This window comes from Leptinotarsa decemlineata, unplaced genomic scaffold (genome assembly GCF_025532065.1).
Source record: "Leptinotarsa decemlineata unplaced genomic scaffold, Ldec_3_MD MMD2_tig00026307_RagTag_RagTag, whole genome shotgun sequence".
In the NCBI taxonomy this organism is placed as follows: Eukaryota; Metazoa; Arthropoda; class Insecta; order Coleoptera; family Chrysomelidae; genus Leptinotarsa; species Leptinotarsa decemlineata.
Genome location: NW_027412681.1, coordinates 8066637 through 8085568, shown reverse-complemented (window position 1 = coordinate 8085568; position 18932 = coordinate 8066637). Strand labels below are relative to the sequence as shown.

The 18932-nt window shown below is 36.2% G+C and overlaps 1 protein-coding gene across 10 annotated transcripts in view; it reads right to left on the bottom strand.

The window, feature by feature from the left end:
• Hnf4 (Hepatocyte nuclear factor 4) overlaps positions 1 to 18932 on the bottom strand; it is a 199007-nt gene that overhangs the window by 146202 nt on the left and 33873 nt on the right. Inside the window, exon 1 of one of the 10 annotated variants that reach the window (XM_074181364.1) lies at positions 9663 to 9888. The exons of 7 other annotated variants lie outside the window; for them this stretch is intronic. In XM_074181364.1, the coding sequence (XP_074037465.1) occupies positions 9663 to 9723 (61 nt within the window). In that variant the 5' untranslated portion in view covers positions 9724 to 9888. 2 more of the 10 variants (XM_074181367.1, XM_074181368.1) reach the window with 2 other exon arrangements.

Sequence of the window (18932 nt, the reverse complement as noted above, 5' to 3'; positions counted from 1 at the left end):
AAATCCTGTTTCACCAAGACAACGTACCTTCTCACACCTTAGCGGTTGCCTAGGCGAAAATCCACGAATTACAGTTTGAACTGTTTGACCATCCGCCTTACTCACCAGATCTAGCCCCAAGCGACTTTTTTTTGTTCCCTATCGCCGAGATAGGAGCATCGCTGAGAAAAGTGTGTAGAGTTGAAAAGAGACTATGTTGAAAAATAAAGAAAAAACTGAAAAAATGTATTGTATCTTTGTTAGGTAGGAAATTTTAGACCACCATTGTGAAGGGTAGGAGTATGATCAACAAGTAAACCATTGAATTAATTTATTAATAAAGGAAAATTGATACTTCAATGGAATAATTTTAAAACTTCAAATGTTAGTGCTTTTATAGGAGACACACATACACTCACAACAAGTGGCACCAAATCTACTAAGTGGAGACACATACTGTATATGAGCAAAACAACTTACTCAGAATTCATACATAATCATAATGGCCCAAGACAGACATTTAAAGTTAAAGTTCATCAATGCTGTCAACAGCATACTCCATCAACTTCCTAAAACATGGCCACCATAGTGAAGCGTGAACAAAACAACAAATAGTCATACTGTTATGAAAATATAGTGTCACTCCTTCAGAAGAATAATCTGACAAAATATCAAATACTAGAAAGATAACTCCAGAAAAAAGTTAAGATTGGAAACGTCACAAGGATATCGAGAACGATGGAAACACTACATAATCATGATATCATTGAACAAAATGTGACGTCATCAAACTCAACATACATGCGTACCACATAGTGATAAAGGAAGGTCTGCTTTGCAGAGTGCCAATAAGTCAATTATTATAATGTCAATGTCAAGTTACCCTATATTGTGAGATTATCACTTCACAGGTTTTCACTTATTTATGACATATACATATATATATATATATATATATATATATATATATATATATATATATATATATATATATATACCAATCTAGTTTCTTATATCTATTTTGGTCGTGAGGTCCGGCAATCATGCTGAGTGACTAACTTCAAAGTAGCTTGAAGATTGTGCATTTAATTTTAGGCAATAATGCTAGGTCGGAACATAAAGGCTAAGCTTTCTTCAATACAGTTGGCTAGCGACGTGTAAGAAGTCTTACTAACGCTGAAATGGCTGACATGCACTTCAACTTCAACGCCCTCTATCTCAGAAACGAAGCAACTCCGGACATATGTTCATTAAAACTTTTTTTCTTAAAACGAACTAACGAATCACCCTCTGATGTATCGTACTGTAGTTAGGTAACACTCAGTATATTCCAGTAATAGACGTGGGGACGTAAAAGATCTGTGTATCCGACAAGCAAATGAATATTAGCTGTTTTTTTGGAGAGTTGTCGTTTGGAATTTCAGTTTGATTTGTTATTCAATCTATTTTGCTAAAATCAAGTTTTATTAAGAGTCTTTTTAACAAACAAAAAATATGGAACGCAGCAACTTTTGCCTTGTTATTTTGAGCATAACTGTCCAGAGTTTTTGCTACACTTGCATGTATGCAGATATGTTTGCATAAAGTATAGAACACTGATGATATTTATTTAAATATTACCTTTATTAGAGAATAGAGACAGTTCAAACAATACCTTATATTTTGTAGCCCAATAGGGCTAACTCTTGATAATGAAAACAGTATCGTAACAAGTGTATCGACAAGAATCAACAGAGGGTACTGACCTCCATGATTACTTCGCCAATGATACAGAAAAAAACTATATTCAAATTCAGTCATTAGAAGAACACATAGAAATTTAAAACGCTTGTCAATATAATTATATGTAGTATGGCTGGTCATCATGAGTAAATTAAGTCCTTTATTCCATTTCGATTACATAAATGGTTTAAAAACGATCAAATAATAATCGTATTATGACAAACCGGCGCCAAGTTGCTAGGCCGGCACTGGCGATCCTGTCGATGGTAAGGAGGAAGTCAGTAGTAGTAAACAAATGAGTATATTTTTCGAGGAAATGAAATACAAAGCTAAGGGGAATAGGTTGGCTGCTTTTGAGTAAACATGCCATAATAAACTTACTTTCGTACAATACACAGGCGTTTTTTTGCGAACGTTAGCACAATCACCTACAACCTCATAACTAATTCAAGTGCTACCTTAATAACCTCCAAAGTGAGAATACGATAAGAAACTGATAACGTGTTTGTAAATACCTGTATATAATCCCATATCAAGTGTGGTGAGTTTTTTAATACTCTGTTGGCTTATCAGCTCCTAGATACCTGCACAGAACTCGAAGATCCCCGCTTGTGACGTTTTTGGCGAAGAGGTACGAAAACTAAAAAAGCGATTAACTTTTCAGGTTATGTCGCGCTGACGCCGTGACTTGGAAACTAAACTGATTCTAAATTTAGCCCTTTACTTGCTTAGATCACAAGATTAGGAAATGCAAGTGTAAACTATGCGCCTCGTATGTCCGAGAAAAACTCGCGACTCACGACAAATCGGTTTGGATCTTCGATCGCGGTTTATCGCGAATAATGTAAATAAAAGTGGTGGTAATTTGTTATGTCTATGTAGATTACAATAAAGTATAATACGGTTTGTGAAGTTCAGTGCAGTACAGAGAAGATTGCTTGCAATGCATCCATTACTGCTTTGATACAATAATATTTTGAATGTTTATTTTGGCTTCCAAACCTTCCAGTTCAATATATACAGGATATCAATTAGAAACATTTTCAAAAACATGTTCCCATAAATATATGGGAAACATTTAGTTGACTAGTTCTCGCTTGAATAACCCTTAAATCCTCAACGGAGGAGGGGTTGAGTGAAATCTCATTTTGAATATTGTTCAGCTACACGTAGCTGGAATCTCCAAATCTCGAGGCAATATAATAGATGCCCCAAAGAAAAAAGACTAGACGCGAAGGGGTTTAATATTCCTTCAAGCAAATTCAAGTTGAGTCCACCAATTAGATTGGTGAGCGTGTGTTGGGCTACCTATCGGGCGCGTCCCCAGGTGACGGATAGGGGAACGGCCAATGTGGCCTTACGGACGAGGTCGCCGGACTCCAGGTCAGTGGCAGAAATAAGTAGGGTGAGGGGAACTAAACCTCCCTAAAGGCCTTTGCAAAACATGCCACTGTGGACCAGCCTACCCAAGCTAAGGTGTAAGGACTCGTTCTAACAGCTGAATGGCCGCAGGGTGATATGCGGTTAGGAACGATCCCCTTGGGGAACTGGGCGAAACCTCATTGTAATCAGCCTACCTCTGGTAATGCGGGGCTCTGCCAGAGGTGACCAACTCTTCCCTTGCTACTCGTGGGAACATACATGAATGAAACAAACACAAAAACAGGGACAACAAAAACCAATCCCGAGGCTGGACAGACGGGCTCACCTCAATATAAGGCGGTGGCTGGTGATGAGCAGAAATGTCTACCCCAATCCACCACTTGGAATGAGGCTGGACATAGCAGATCACCTCGTGATGTAATACAAAGGCCAAGGCGTAAGAGCATTTGCGGCGTCGAGGCCAAAAGGAGAAAGAGAGCGAAGGAGGCAGGAGTGGCAGTAACTATAAATGCACCCTCCTCTTCCCCCACTCCACCTCCAACAGCAAGGGACTTCCTGCTTCGGGAGCCAAGAGCTACGCCTTGAATAAAGGCAAAGAACCGGCTGCCCCTGCAGGAAAGCTCCCTCACTTGTGCACCTCCACGGAGGGAATCCCAAGAAGGTTGAAGAAGCCGCGCAAGACAGTAATGTCACTGCACCATCCAAAACCTTCGCAGAGGCCACCGTGAGACATCTCAAGGTTGCCAAAGAAAGTGTGTAGGCGAGTCTTGGCCTACACCTGCCAATATAAAGGAGATGTCTCCTAGTGACCTGTCTACCTTCCTGGAAAGGGCAGGATGGACGATGACCTAGGAAGACAACTCCTCGGGAGGTCACATGTGGCCTAACTGCTGTGGATCTACTCTCACCCCCCACTACTCCACTGATACAGATAGATTGGTGAGCTCAACCAATCTAATTGGGGAGCTCAATAGTATTGCCAGGAATACGAACCCCAAAGTTCACTTTCTCTGGATACTATGTTTGTTTGTTTGTTGACATGCTCATTAAAAAAACGTACTCTCGTCAGTAAAGCAAAATTATTTGGTTATCGTTCAAAAAATTCCTCACTTTTTCTCAAAATTTAATTCTTCCTTCGAATTCGTCGTCATAAAACTTGTGACCTCACAGTTTTGTGAGACATTCCTTCTTAGCATGCGTTAAAGCGAAGTGATGTGGAAGGTTCTGCAATAAACGTGCCTAAAACTGCTTCATAATAGTAAAGGGGCACACTAGAAGAATTACTGTAAATCAAATTATCTAAATGAACAATTCCTTCAGGCCAGTCTCAACTCACTTACACTGTAGGTTAATGGACTGACACCTATCGGAAAACAACTACTCCCCTGGCTAATACCACGAAAGGCATTGGTTTATATAATAATAATAATAATAATAAATTGATGGATGTAGGCGTTACTACGTGGTAGGAGTTCATTATGAAAAGAGAAATGAAAATTTCTATGTTTTTTACCACTTTTAATTGTAACTAACGTTACTGCAGTTTTGTCCTATATGGACATTCTCAAACTAATACAATAAACTAACAATGATTCATTACATTCGCCAATATATATAGAATTTGTTGTTGAACTGTAGGTAGCTCTGATTCAGGCACTTCATTTATCTTGTATGCCCCTATATGTCTATTATCTATCTGTTTCAATGCAATAGCTGTATCTGTTATCAACGAATCCAATGCCAAAGATAAGGTCGACAAGTTGGAAAAATCTGGAGTTTATAAGCTTAAGTGTCCGGAGTGTAATAGTGTTTATGTGGGACAATGCGGAAGAAATTTCAAAAAACGGTATGCTGAACATGAAAGGTCCTTCAGACTAGGAAAAAATGATTCGACGTTTTCAAACCATTCCTTGGCATGCAACCACAAGTTTCCGAATCTAAACGATACATAAATTCTGCACTATGCAAGGAAGGGTTGCAAACTCAATTATTTAGAATCCTTGGAAATTCACAAGCATAAACATTGCGGGTGCAACCTGTTAAATGATCAAATCGATTTAATTTACTCTCCGGTTTTTAAATTGGCACATCCGCATTGTGAACTATAAATTCAGGTACTCAATCAAGTACCTGAATGGTATATATTGGCGAATGTAATGAATCATTGTTAGTTTATTGTAAAGTTTCAGAATGTCCATATAGGACGAAACTGCAGTAAAGTTAGTTACAATTAAAAGTGGTAAATAACATAGAAAATATCATTTCTCTTTTCATAATAATAATAATAATAATAAACGTCTTTATTACTACAACCACACAAAAAAAAACAACAATATTAAGTTCTAACTATATATAGTTATAGTTAAAGGCGAAGTTCAATTTTCGTAGCTATGCAAATAACTGCTAAATTGTATTTCCACATATCCGGCAGGTGTCAATGCAGGATTCTTCACAGAAGTTATTTCTAGTTATTGGAAAGGACACACTTGCAGACTGGTTTCGGGGTATTTGGTCTCTCGCCAGTGTAATATAATGTCGATTATCAACATGAAGTCGATGATTTCCCATTATTGAAAATCGAGTTCCTTTCAGAATATATTTCCTCGAACTAGGCTGTAACGAACGACAAACAACGAATTTGTCATCGCCCCATCTGCCCGTTAAAGAGGTAACCAATCGCATATCCGATTTGCTCAATTCCTCGTATAAGGCTAATAACGTGCCCTTTATGGTATTAACCAGGAGAGTAATTGTTTTGTGATGGGTGTCAGTCAATTGACCTACAGTGTAGGTGAGTTGAGACTGGCCTGAATGAATTGTTCATTTAGATAAATTCAATTTAAAACTGATTCATCTAAAACACGGCGATTATTTCTTTTTCTGTTAGCAACGCAACCATTTTCACTAAACTTAGCAACTACTTCCAGGATATACTTATGATTTGAATGACTGTTGGGATGGCTTTCACTGAACATTGTGACCGTTCTTCTTCCGCATTTTCGACATTCCCCATCAAAGGAAATGATTTCAATTCTTTCCTGAAGTCTATGCATTGTTTGATAAACACACACTCGCAACTCGCAAAACAAATTATACAACATAAAATTTGCTAAAATAACAACGTAATTTTGGCAACCAAAGGTAGTCTAGGGAATGATAAATGAAGAATAGCTTTAAAAACACTGTTTACAAACATCAGAACAGCAATCTCTTCTTGATGTCGGTTTCACCAACCAATTTGGTCTCTTCAAGAAAGGAAATGGACCAATTTCTGACTCCAAACCTAGCCTATATTCATATTCAACAGGGAGTACTTTCATGTCGCAGGTATACGCGAATAAGCAATAAACCACAGCGGTCCTCAAAACCAACATAACCCACGTCATCGGTCGAATTCAACCTGATGTATGTGCCAGAGTCATGTAAAATTGGACGTTTTGGATGCACATTTTAACGATGTTATATTCCACACTTAATGTCATCAATAGGTCTTTCAAACGAATGGATAAAAAATTTCAATGATATCCCACAAACACTTTGATTTAATTAAATTTAAAGATAGGAAGCGCTTAACGAAAGACCCTATTTATATTTTCTTCAATACATTTCAACAATAATGGATTCTACATAATTGCATATGCAGATGACATAGTTATCTTGCAGAGCGCCAAATTTGTGAACACACTGTGCGATAAAGCGCAGGATGGGCTCAAATTAATAGAAACATGGTGTAAAGAACACTCACTGTCTATCAATACCAAGAAGACTGAGATGGTCCTTTTCACCAGGAAAAGAAGTTTAGGTATCAGGCTTAAAACCTCCCGAAATCTTCAAGAGCAAACAAAATTTCTCTGAAGAGGTGAATTACCTTGGTGCTATCCTAACATGCTAACATGGAATTTTCACCTACCGAGTAGAGCAAAAAGGGCATATGTGGCTTATGAGCAATGTCGGTGGACAGTGGGACCGCATGGGGTGTCTCATCCCGTGTGGTCACCTGGATCTACATTGCAATAATAAGACCAATGTTAACGTACGGAGCCATTGCATAGGGACCGAAAGTTCTACAAGCAACTGCCATCCAAAAGTCATATCAAATACAGCGACTGGCTTGTTTAAACATCAAAGGAGCCATGAAAACAACACCAACCGCAGCAATGGAATTAATTACGGGTCTGGCCTCTCTGGACCTGTACGTTAAGGAGGTTGCGTTAATGGCTATGTTACGATTGCGCGGTAGAAAGTAAGAATGGGTCAATTGAAGCTGGGCGTCAATTAATGGGGTGTACTCCTGATCACTTAGCCTAAGGATTCACTGGGGAATGGAAAAAAATACCAGCGTGGTTCAAACAGAACTGGCTGGTATCTCAATCGCCACAAAAGAAATAACTAGGAAAGAAATTTCTGGCAAAAAAATAACAATTTGCACTGACACCAGACAAACCCTGGGTGACCCTGAGAAGCTGGCGCCGAAAAAATATCTAACGATGACCAGGAAAAATCTACGCTTAACGGAAGGATTTCTGACTGGCCACTGTCAACTAAGGAAACACCTCCATAATATGAGGCCAGTGGACACACCTTTATGCAAGATATGTGAACAGGATGATGAGACTGTTAAGCATGTCCTATGCGAGTGCCCGGAGTTATCGTCAATAAGAGAGTGTGTGTTTGGCGAGTCTTGGCCTACACCTGCCGATATAAAAGAGATGTCTCCCGGTAACCTATCCACTTTCCTGGAAAGGAAGGACGATGATCTAGGAGGACAACTCTTCGGGAGGATATACAATGGGTCACATGTGGCCTAAGTGCTATGGGCTTACACTCACCCTCCCTACTCTATAGATACAGATACTGTACTTCAACGATTTTGTCATCTGAATCAGTGGTTTGAAACATAATGTGAATTTTGACATTTCCTCCTTACATAAAAAATAGTACGTTTATACAAAAAAATGTGGGAATCTTCCGAAGGAACAAAGGAAGCAAATAATTTCAAAAAAAATGTACTCCATACAAAGGGATGTAGATCATACAAACTAGTGACTTTCAGACACATACTAGAAGAAAATGCGCTCTCGAAACAGCTATTTTCGTATAAACATCACACTCAAAAGAAGAATACTTTTGCAACAATTACTTTTATATGAACACTGAATTATATATAAAAAAAGTTTTCCTTATTCAGTTTGTATTCCAAACATTCATTATGGAATTGAATATCCTTCATAGGATTGCTACACAATATATTAAACGAAAGAGGAGAAATTTCACTAACATGGAACACTGACATCCGATGTTTCGGAATAAGACACTTTCCCTATTACCTCTTCAGCATCAATCTAGATTGCATTAAAAGATGAATCACTCAATACATTAATGAAATTACGACCTCATGTCACGAATGAGATGAATCTACCCATGTCATCGATGACAGTACGCAGTGACTTAATTCGTTCATTTGATTAAATCCCAGTTATAAAAATATTGTTTGAATTGAAAGGTGTATATTTTGAAGAGAGTTGAATCTTTGGGAAAGGAAGGTTTTGGCTACGAAAAAATGTGGAAATCTTCGAAGGGCTTTTTCTTCCAGTTTGTTTCTGAAAGTCACTTCTTTGCATGATCTACACATCGTTGTGTAGAGTAAATTTTTTGAAATCGATTGCCTTCTTTTGTGGAGATCAAATCGTGAGGTGTAGTTTATGAAATAACTATGGATCTTCTTTCTTTGGAAATCTTTTTTTCCCATTGTTATTGAATTTTACCAAGTAACAGGTTACTGTCTAGAATATAATTATTTATGGAATTATTTATAGAAAAATAGAAGTGAAAACATTCTATAATAACATATTCTATAAATAAAGTTGTTTGAAATGGGGTGCTGGTTACTATTTGGTCTTGCTTTTGTCATTATTTAGTTATCGAGGGATAAATCATCAATAAAAATGAGCATATTGTGAAATTGGTATACCTACCTTCTTGTATCAACTGATACAGATATTAGATAATAATTGAATTATATAACAATTATATGCCTTCATATGAAATTGGTGGACAAGTACCAAAATAACTTCAGTTTTTTCAGACATAATTTCAAGGAATTGAAGAGATGATATAGGAGATGATAAATACATTTCTTCATTTCGGTTTATTTACAGATTATAAACGAATGAAAAATAATTAATTCTATATAAAAATTCAAACAGAATACGTTCAGAACAGAATTCCAGTGGACAAAAATTGTATTTTTCAATTTTTCATACATATTGTGAAGGCTGAAAACTGAAAATTTTGCACGTGTAGAGAGTATAAACAGTATAGAAGAGAGTTCCGGGTCAAAATCATATATTTCGTGACTTGTTCTTTATTGAGATGGTGAAAGTTTCAAAAAAAATTTCAATTCAAATCAGAGAAAAGCATTCCATAGCAAAATTACGTTGTGCCACGCTATGTTTTTGTAATTTGGGGTTTTTCAAGAATGTTCGAAACAGAACGCTTGTACGAAAAAAAACAGACAAGAGAATTTTGAAAAAAATATTTTTCTGTGGCATATTGATTGTACCAAAATAGGGCATTACCTTGACCCAAGTCGGTGGGTACTAATACATCCATATCCATAACTATATAGTCACGAAACATCACCTCAACAAGTTGATACAATACAGCGAAATAAAAGTTTTTGTTTTGTCTATTTTGTTCTACCGTCGCTTCACACGATCATGGTTTCTAAAACCAAAAAAACAAAAAACTTTCGATCGTGTCAAATACCTTCTCACCGGTTGACGAGGAATCGACGACTGGAGAATATAGAATTTGCGCTGTCATGTTAAGTAGTTAAAAAACTAGTTATTAGTGTAATAACGAAGGTAGATGCTAGGTTGTGGAAGTTATGTAATTAATTTATACAGGACGTCTGAATTCATCAAATCGACGTCTAGAAGGTGATATTCGTTTCACGCCCGTCTAAATGACGCTAGTTATAAATTGAAAGGGGAATATTTTCAGCAAAGATTAGTTCTTGGAAAAACTCTTTTTGATTTTCATTTTTCCATTTTCATAAAAAAATTGTGGCAATCATTGGATCATGTATAATAATAATGATATTTCGATGTCACAAGTTGTACAAGGCAATTTCCGAATAAATATAGAAATCCTACAGAAGGATATACCTGTGCGTGAGTTCTGCAGAAATTGGAATACTAATGAATACAATTTCAAAAATTAAAATATAAAATAGTATGAGTAAATAAAAAGTGAGACGTTTTAGAAATATTAGACATATTATTTTGATTATATCTTCAAACTTTCTGTATGGAGATGTGAATTAGTTTTTGTGCATGTCACTGTGATAGTAAACATTTTTCACATCAACGTACTGGTGTATCTGAAGCCTTGGCAAGCCTAAGACCCAGGTTTTGAGTTTATTTTTAAATGAATTGTTACTCCTGGTATTGTTTATATGATGTCGGACGAGAATATATAATTGAGGAGCTAGGTATGAGTAAGACCTTTGAAGGATGTTTTTTCTTGATTTCGGGACATATGAATTATTTTTGTGTCGAGTTTCATATTGACATTCTATTTTCCTTAATTCATGATGTTCCTTTATATACTGAGTCGGTCGGGAAAGTTCTTTTTTTGAGGTGGATAATTTTCAATACTGATTTTTGTGCTTGTTCTAGGTGTTTCAGAAAAGGGTAAATTTTCGTTATGTGGACACCCGGCGATTTTGAAAAAATTTTTGACAGTACTTACATATTTTGATGCGTAGATTACCAATCCGAAAGAAAAAAGCGGCGCTCTCCCTTATTTAAAAAGTTACGGTCCTTCAAAGTTCAGAAAAGGGCAACTTTTCAGCCTTCTTTTTCACTAAATGAACTATTTGAAAACAAAAGCATTTATTCACGAGGTCACCTTTACACCTTATTCCTCCTTCTTTAACACTTTTCACTTCAATAATCAACATTTTTCTTATAAAAATGTTAAAAAATGTACGGAGCTGCTTTTTGGTTACATATCACTGTATTTTACGTTTTTAAGGTTAATGATATGGTTGGTACGACTGATGCAGTCCATATTCCTGAAGTAATTCAAATGTTTTTTACCTTCATTCTTTAGATCGTAAATTGGTTTTTGGTGGTGTATTACGAATTTGAAATAGTAGGCGACGGCAAATACCAACCGCTTTTTTCTGAAATGTCACTAGTAACTAACCTAAAAATAGAATAATGTCACCAGGAGAAGCATTCGTTTTTAAATTAAGTTTTTTATAAGAAAAATGTTGATTATTGAAGTGAAAAGTGTTAAAGAAGGAGGAATAAGGTGTAAAGGTGACCTCGTGAATAAATGCTTTTGTTTTTATTTAGTGAAAAAGAAGGCTGAAAAGTTGCCCTTTTCTGAACTTTGAAGGGCCGTAACTTTTTAAATAAGGGAGAGCGCCGCTTTTTTCTTTCGGATTCGTAATCTACGCATCAAAATTCGTAAGTACAGTCAAAAAATTTTTCTAAATCGCCGGGTGTCCACATAACGAAAATTTATCCAGAAAAGTTGTATTTGCTGCTTCCCAAGAAATTATTCCGTATGTGAGGTTTCGAACAATGTATAGTATAGCATTCGCATCTGGGCTGTTGTAGGTATGGTTTCACGTATTTTAATCTATATGTAACGAATCGTAGTTTTTTGACTAAGTAATCAATATGTGCATCCCATTTTAGATGAGCGTCAATATATATCTATATACCAAGGTATTTCAATTCATCTACTGATGAAATGGAAACTTCTACGTCATCGTATTTTATTGAAAGTGATTTGAAATCTGGTAGATTCTTGGCATACGAAGCGAAGGTGATGTGAAATGTTTTGGATATATTTATACTCAATAATTTACTTTCGAACCATTTGAGTATCATTTTTAATTTTTTTTCTGCTTTTTGTTTCGGATAATTCCATGATTCCGATTTATAAACAATTGCAGTGTTGTCAGCGAAACTGATTATATCACCTTCCATATTCAGTGAGAAATTATCGTTCTGGTAGATGTTAAAAAGTAGCGGACCCAAAACGGTTTCCTGAGGTACGCCGTACTCAACAGTGTGAAGGTCACTTTTCGCGCCTTTAATTTTCACACATTGTTTTCTTTGATTCAGATACACAGTAGTGAATAGGTACGGTAAACCTCTGAATCCGATGCTGTCCAGTACTTCTAGCAGTTGTTTGTGACTGACAGTGTCAAAAGCTTGTTCAAATCAACGAATATACATAGGGATGATGGAATTGGCCGCGGTGGTAGTTCGCCTGACTCACGATCGAAAGACCGTGGGTTCGATTCCCGCCTCGACCAGATATTTTTCTCGGGAGAATTTATCTGGTTGAAGCTGGAATGATTCTGCAACCGTGTTAGGAATCACACGTTAAAAGGTGAGATCCCGTTAGTCCTTAGCTCGCACAAGTTTCTCAACTTCTGAGAGTTGTCGTTCGTATGGGGGCGACAGCTGATTAACGGAAAAACATATTTTAAACAGATTTTTTTCTGAACAGATGATACATTTTTATCTACGTATTCACTAATGAGATTCGTGAGAACTGATATGGCGTACAGTTGATTTGCCTTGTTGAAAACCGTACTGATTTTTTGATAAAATATTATTTTCATTTAGGTATGTGTCGATTCGCGATTTCAGGTTAGTCAAAAACATTTTCGCGAAATTTGTAATAACAGATATTGGACGGTAGTTCTCCAATTTGGTTCTATTACCAGATTTAAATATTGGTGTTATAATAGCAATTTTGAAGGGGTTTGGACATATTCCACTACTGATGAATCAGTTTATCAGGAAGTTAATGGTTTTGTTAGTTCTTTAGCTACTGATTTGATAGTTTCTGCTCAGAGGTTGTCGATTCCGATTGCATAGATTGTATCTATAGAAGTTAATTTCAGATATGAACTGGAAAGAAAAACTGCCCCGAAACAACTCATTTCAATTTCCAATTAAATTTCACGAAACAAATGATACTTCAAGTTTCATATAAAAGTAATTGTTTCGAAAGTATTTTTTTTCGTGTAATTCAATATTCATGTTAAAGTAGTTATTTCAGGAGGCTTTCTCTTCCAGTTTGTATGTGAAAGTAACTTCTGTGCATAATCAACACATCTTTGTGAAGAGTTTATTTTTAAAGTTTCTAACAATTTTTGTAAATTTTGTAAGCAAAAAAGCCTTTTTTACCCAACGCTTATTATATTTTGAGTCTTTTTTTGTGATAGCAACTACTATAACTCCAATAGAAATTGACAGATTTCACTGCTCGTCCAGTAACTGTCATAAAGCGTTTTGAAATGGACGACACTATTAGTTTTATCTGCACTGGTAGTTTTTGTTGAATCTAGTTGTCGCAGAACAAAAAGTAGATAGTTGGCCACTGTCACTTCTTCACGAATTATTATTCAGTCATCCTTGTTCACTGTGTTCCAACATGGTTTATTCTACTGAAGAAAGAATAGAAATTGTTGCAACCTGTCATCAAAATAATAAATGTGCTAAAGTTGCTGCAAGAATTTATAATACGAATCATCCAGACTACAAAGTGAGCCATCAATACGTTAAACAGAAGACCTGCGACAGAGAAATGTTCGTGAATGCCGATTTCTGACTTCGGACATCTTCAATAATGTAAGGAACGGTTTCGTAAGTAGACGTTATTATTGTATGGAACTATTGGAGGTCATTTTGAATACTTTATCCGTTGATTGTGTTGCCATTGATATTACTTTTGTTGGTTTCCTCGAAAAAATGAGCTACTGCGAATTTTCAGTTTTTTCTTAAACGTTCTATTACAGAAGTGATACACGGACAAAAGACCTTTCAAATGATGTATCACTCGACCCCCCATGCCACTGAAAATATAAGGAGGGTAGTTGCTGACCGCAAGGGGCTGAATTTTTGGTATGATTTCCATATAAGAATTAGTCCTCCTAGAAATGAAAATCGACGTGTTCTATGAAATTTCGGATTACACACTTACAGGAGGGGTCAAGTTTTCATTGGAACGCTCTGTATGTGGAATATAACATCGTTCTAAATGTCCGTCACGGCTTTTCTGGATGAAGCACATCCGAAACGGTCAATTTTCCGTGACCATGGCGCATAAATTAGACTGAATTTGACCAATGGCATGTGTTGAATTGGATTTGAGAACTGCAGTCGTTTATGGATCACTTGCATACTCCTGGTACCAAAAAAAACCCATAAGAAAAATTGTCGTCGCAAAATTAAAACTATCGCGCGAGAAAATTAATTCAAGCGGTCTCACAAACCGATGCGGACTCAAGGATGCAAATGCTTAGGTTTTGTATTACGTAGCGGATAACTCTGAATTTTATCGAGGGTCTTTATTATCACTCACAAATTGGTGTGGAAGTATGAAAAAAAATACAGACATACATTTTCTGCCACGTGTGCGAAGCCTTTTTGGGTCGCTAGTTTCAACATAGTAATGACGATAAACCAATGAATAAATATTGAATCCTTGAATGAAATTTCGTTGATTGAAGCTATATTTGTTAGATGTTTGTTTTTCAGTTGATGAATATTTATTCACTAGTATATAATCATGATATTAAACTAACATGGAAATATTGTACCTGTTGTAATTTATAAATACTTGTTCTTCATGATTTTTCATATTATTAGTGAAGCAGAAAGAAAAATTCCTTCAAAGGAAGCTCACCACCTACTTCAGTATACAGGGTGGGCTATCGAAAGTGTGCTGCCAGGTATAACTGCTAGAAAAATAACTTTCATCGAAAATTCAAAAACACGTTAAGTTTGTTTCTTATGATGACAAAGACCTGAAAATCTATTGCAAACCTTCAATCCTCTAGAGGGGTATCATAACCCAGTTTTTCAAAACTGGGGGAAAATGACTGAAATTTACATTGATAATTTCATGCTGGATAACGAAAATTACATTGGTTATATTTAAATAAAATTCTCTGTATTGAATCAATTGTAATCCCATTGAGAACAGAATATTCAACAATATACAGGGTCCTGCAACAGTGGCGCGGTGTTCCATATCTCTATATAGGAAGCAGATAGGAATCTAATTTTCTATAATATTACCTTATTGCTCGAGCTCGACAAAATAAAAATATTGGCGGTCACACAGGGTGTTCGATTTTTTCTGGGCGGATCCCAACTGTGTCTTTTTAAATGGCAACTTATATTTTTTATCGCTTTTTCGATTTCTTCATAGAAAATAAAATGAACTTTATGTATATCTGCACTTCGAAAATATTGATGGTTTTCGAGATATCTAGCATGACAGGTTTTTTTTCCAATATTCGTCACCCAGAATATTTGAAATTATAAAGTGGTGCCAAGTCCAGTTGAAATTTTTTTTGGTCGAATATTCTACATTGGTAACTCTCTCAAACGATATATCTGAAATCGACCTGTGATATACAGGGTATGAAAAACCGCTTGCCAAATATTGTAAATGAAAATTTACAATATTTGGCAAGCTTTGAAAAAATGACCATTTTTCGAAAGAAATGCTCATTTAAGAAAAACTATTGAACTTAGCCATAGGGAATACTCAATGAAATTTGTAGAGGTTTCGTTGGCGCTTCTTATGGATCAATAATATACAGGGTGTTCCATTTAATATAAGGAAGATTTTGCAAATTTTCATTTACAATATTTGGCAAGCGGTTTTTCATACCCTGTATATCACAGGTCGATTTCAGATATATCGTTTGAGAGAGTTACCAATGTAGAATATTCGACCAAAAAAAAATTTCAACTGGACTTGGCACCACTTTATAATTTCAAATATTCTGAGTGACGAATATTGGAAAAAAAAACCTGTCATGCTAGATATCTCGAAAACCATCAATATTTTCGAAGTGCAGATATACATAAAGTTTATTTTATTTTATATGAAGAAACCGAAAAAGCGATAAAAAATATAGGTTGCCATTTAAAAAGACACAGTTGGGATCCGCCCAGAAAAAATCGAACACCCTGTGTGACCGCCAATATTTTTATTTTGTCGAGCTCGAGCAATAAGGTAATATTATAGAAAATTAGATTCCTATCTGCTTCCTATATAGAGATATGGAACACCGCGCCACTGTTGCAGGACCCTGTATATGTGTGAAATCATAATGTTTCATTTCATGAAAAAAAATCCAACTGGGTGATGAATATTCCCACCGACAGAAATATAAATGTTCACGATGTCTTGATCAAATGTAAAATTATGCTTGTATTCGTGAGCGATTTTTTTCCTGTTCTTCATGACGTGAAGTATATATCATAATATTTCTGTTTTTGTGTGAAATAAATAAAGAATGTGAGTACGTGCATTTCTTATGAAACTTCAATAATAAGTTGTAACTACCTATAAATGAAAAAGTCACTCACTTAACATTCATCTCTGTTTCATCGTACTGGCAAGTCCTAGGAAGTTAAAATTTGGTAAATATGTGCTTCTTAGGTCTTAGATGCGCACTCAGAAATAATTTTCAAATATCCAGCAGAGGTGCCTCTCTGGAGTTAAAAGGGGACGTTCACATATGAAAATTACATTTTCATAACCGTTTCTCCGTACCGCTATATTTTCGGAGGCTGAAATTTTGTATGTAGGTTCGTTTTATGTCTTAGATGTGCAATAAAGAGGAATTTTCGAATATTCCAACTGCAACGCCCCTTCTGGCGATAAGAGAAATTGATGTGACTTGACGCCCGGGACTCTATCTACCTATCCCCAGGTCACGTCACGAGTTCTCCCTAAGGTCTCAATCTGCTTACTCCTTAGATTGAGGTATCGATGGGTATTCGGTGGTATTCGGGTGATTACCATCAACGGACGTCTTGGTGAGGGGTGGACATTGGGAAATTGAGGGTTTCCAGGTAGTCTCTGACCGTCATCACGTTTGTTCAAGCAGGAAGGTCGCTTTTCGATTTCGATGGCCTCGTGAATTATCCAAGCTTGTAGTGTTTTCGATGTGGCGGTGGTCTTAGTGTTCGCAAAGTCTATATTGTGTCCTGTCTCATGATTATGTTGGGACAGGGCTGAGGATGGGTCTGACTATCGGACAGCAAGTTGATGTTTCTATACTCTACTTGTCACACGTCTGTTGGTCTGGCCTACAAATGTTCTATGGCAATCGGAGCATGGAATTTCATTTATACTGACAATTATTCAATTCATTGACAATTATTTCCTTGGGGAAACGTAGGAATGTGGAAGTTTGGTTGTTGGCGGTGACTATCGTTTTTATGTCTAAGAATTCGGCCAATTTTGTCAGTAACACCTTTAATGTAGGGAAGGAAAGCTTTTTGTGGACCGTAGTTGTCATTTGGATCACTGGGACTGGATGGAGAAGTTTGTTGACGACGAATGGATCTGTCAATTTGATGATCTCTGAAACCATTTCGAAGAAGAGATGATTTGAGTGTAGTTAGCTGTGGTTTGTTGTGGCAATATGTGAAGTTGATAGATATATGGAAGAGATAATTCAAGACGGAGTTGGTTTGTGTTGGATGATGGTGAGAGTTTGCGTTGAGGTATCTGTTCGTGTGTGTATGTGACCACACACACACACATCATTTTTACTTCAGTTGTGTGGTCTACGGCACACTCACTTTTTAATAAGACTACCTGAAGTGTTATCAGTCTTGTATATACTATGTTGATGTTTTGTTCAGTTATTACTCTACTTATCTTTTCTAATGTATTTCCTGTATATCCCAGTGATTTGAAAGTGTTATTTATGCTGCGGGTGTATACTTGTTGATAGGCTTGTTTCAAATTAAGTTTATATTATGAAGATTTGTAACTATTATCATGAATAAGCTAAATACTCCTGAACCACTTGGACAATTCGAAAATATCTAATATTTACATTACATAAATCATTCGTGAACTCTTGAAATGATATAAAAATATTTGGAAAACAGCTATAGCATTGTACACGTATACAACACAATTTGTATTTTTTCTTATTGGAAGTGGCTTTTTCACATGAGTAAAATGAGTACTTTTTCATTTACACTTATTTAGTATTATGGCACAAAATGAAACACACCTGCGGTCCATTCATTCTCAGAGACAAATATATATGGTAACTAGAAAAACGTGGATTTCTGTATTTAGAAACTTTATCTTATACCAAGGGCTACACTCCACTATATCTCTCGAAAAATTGTCATTATGAAATACAATAAGATGCATTTTTATTATCTTTTGTTTGATGAGCTCTTGAAATCAAATTTATTTCAATAGCTGTTTTGATGAGCGTCTGAACATATATATATAAAAGATAAGTAAAATATGATAACGGTCGTCAAGCTGACATTGTGAGGTTGAAATTCAAACAAGGTTAACAATATAGTAGAAAGAAAATTGAGGGATTCCATTGGATTTTTCAAAAGTGCTGTCTTTTGAATATACATGAATTGAAATTCGAGTCTATTCATGGGGATCGTGAATAGTAGGAGTAAACCGGTTTAATTGTGGTGAAGTTGAATGAACTTATAGTTTTAGTAAGTCAGCTCCTGATGATACTCATTCCGTTAGCGTCGCTACTATCGAGAGAAACAGTATTTTTGGCGGATTTCCACCAAACGGACAAAATCACAAAAAAACAGCAACTGTGTCTATTTCCACTTGAGTTGTCTCTTTTTGTCAACCAGGAAATGTTTTGTCAGCAGGCGGAAAGAATAGGAGTTGTCGGTGCTTTGTCTGTGTTTTTGTGAACAGAATTTGCTATGTGGAAACAGTCGGCGACAACAAGCGACTACTCAGTTCACCATTTTGTTTTGGTGTGTGACTTCACATGGTAT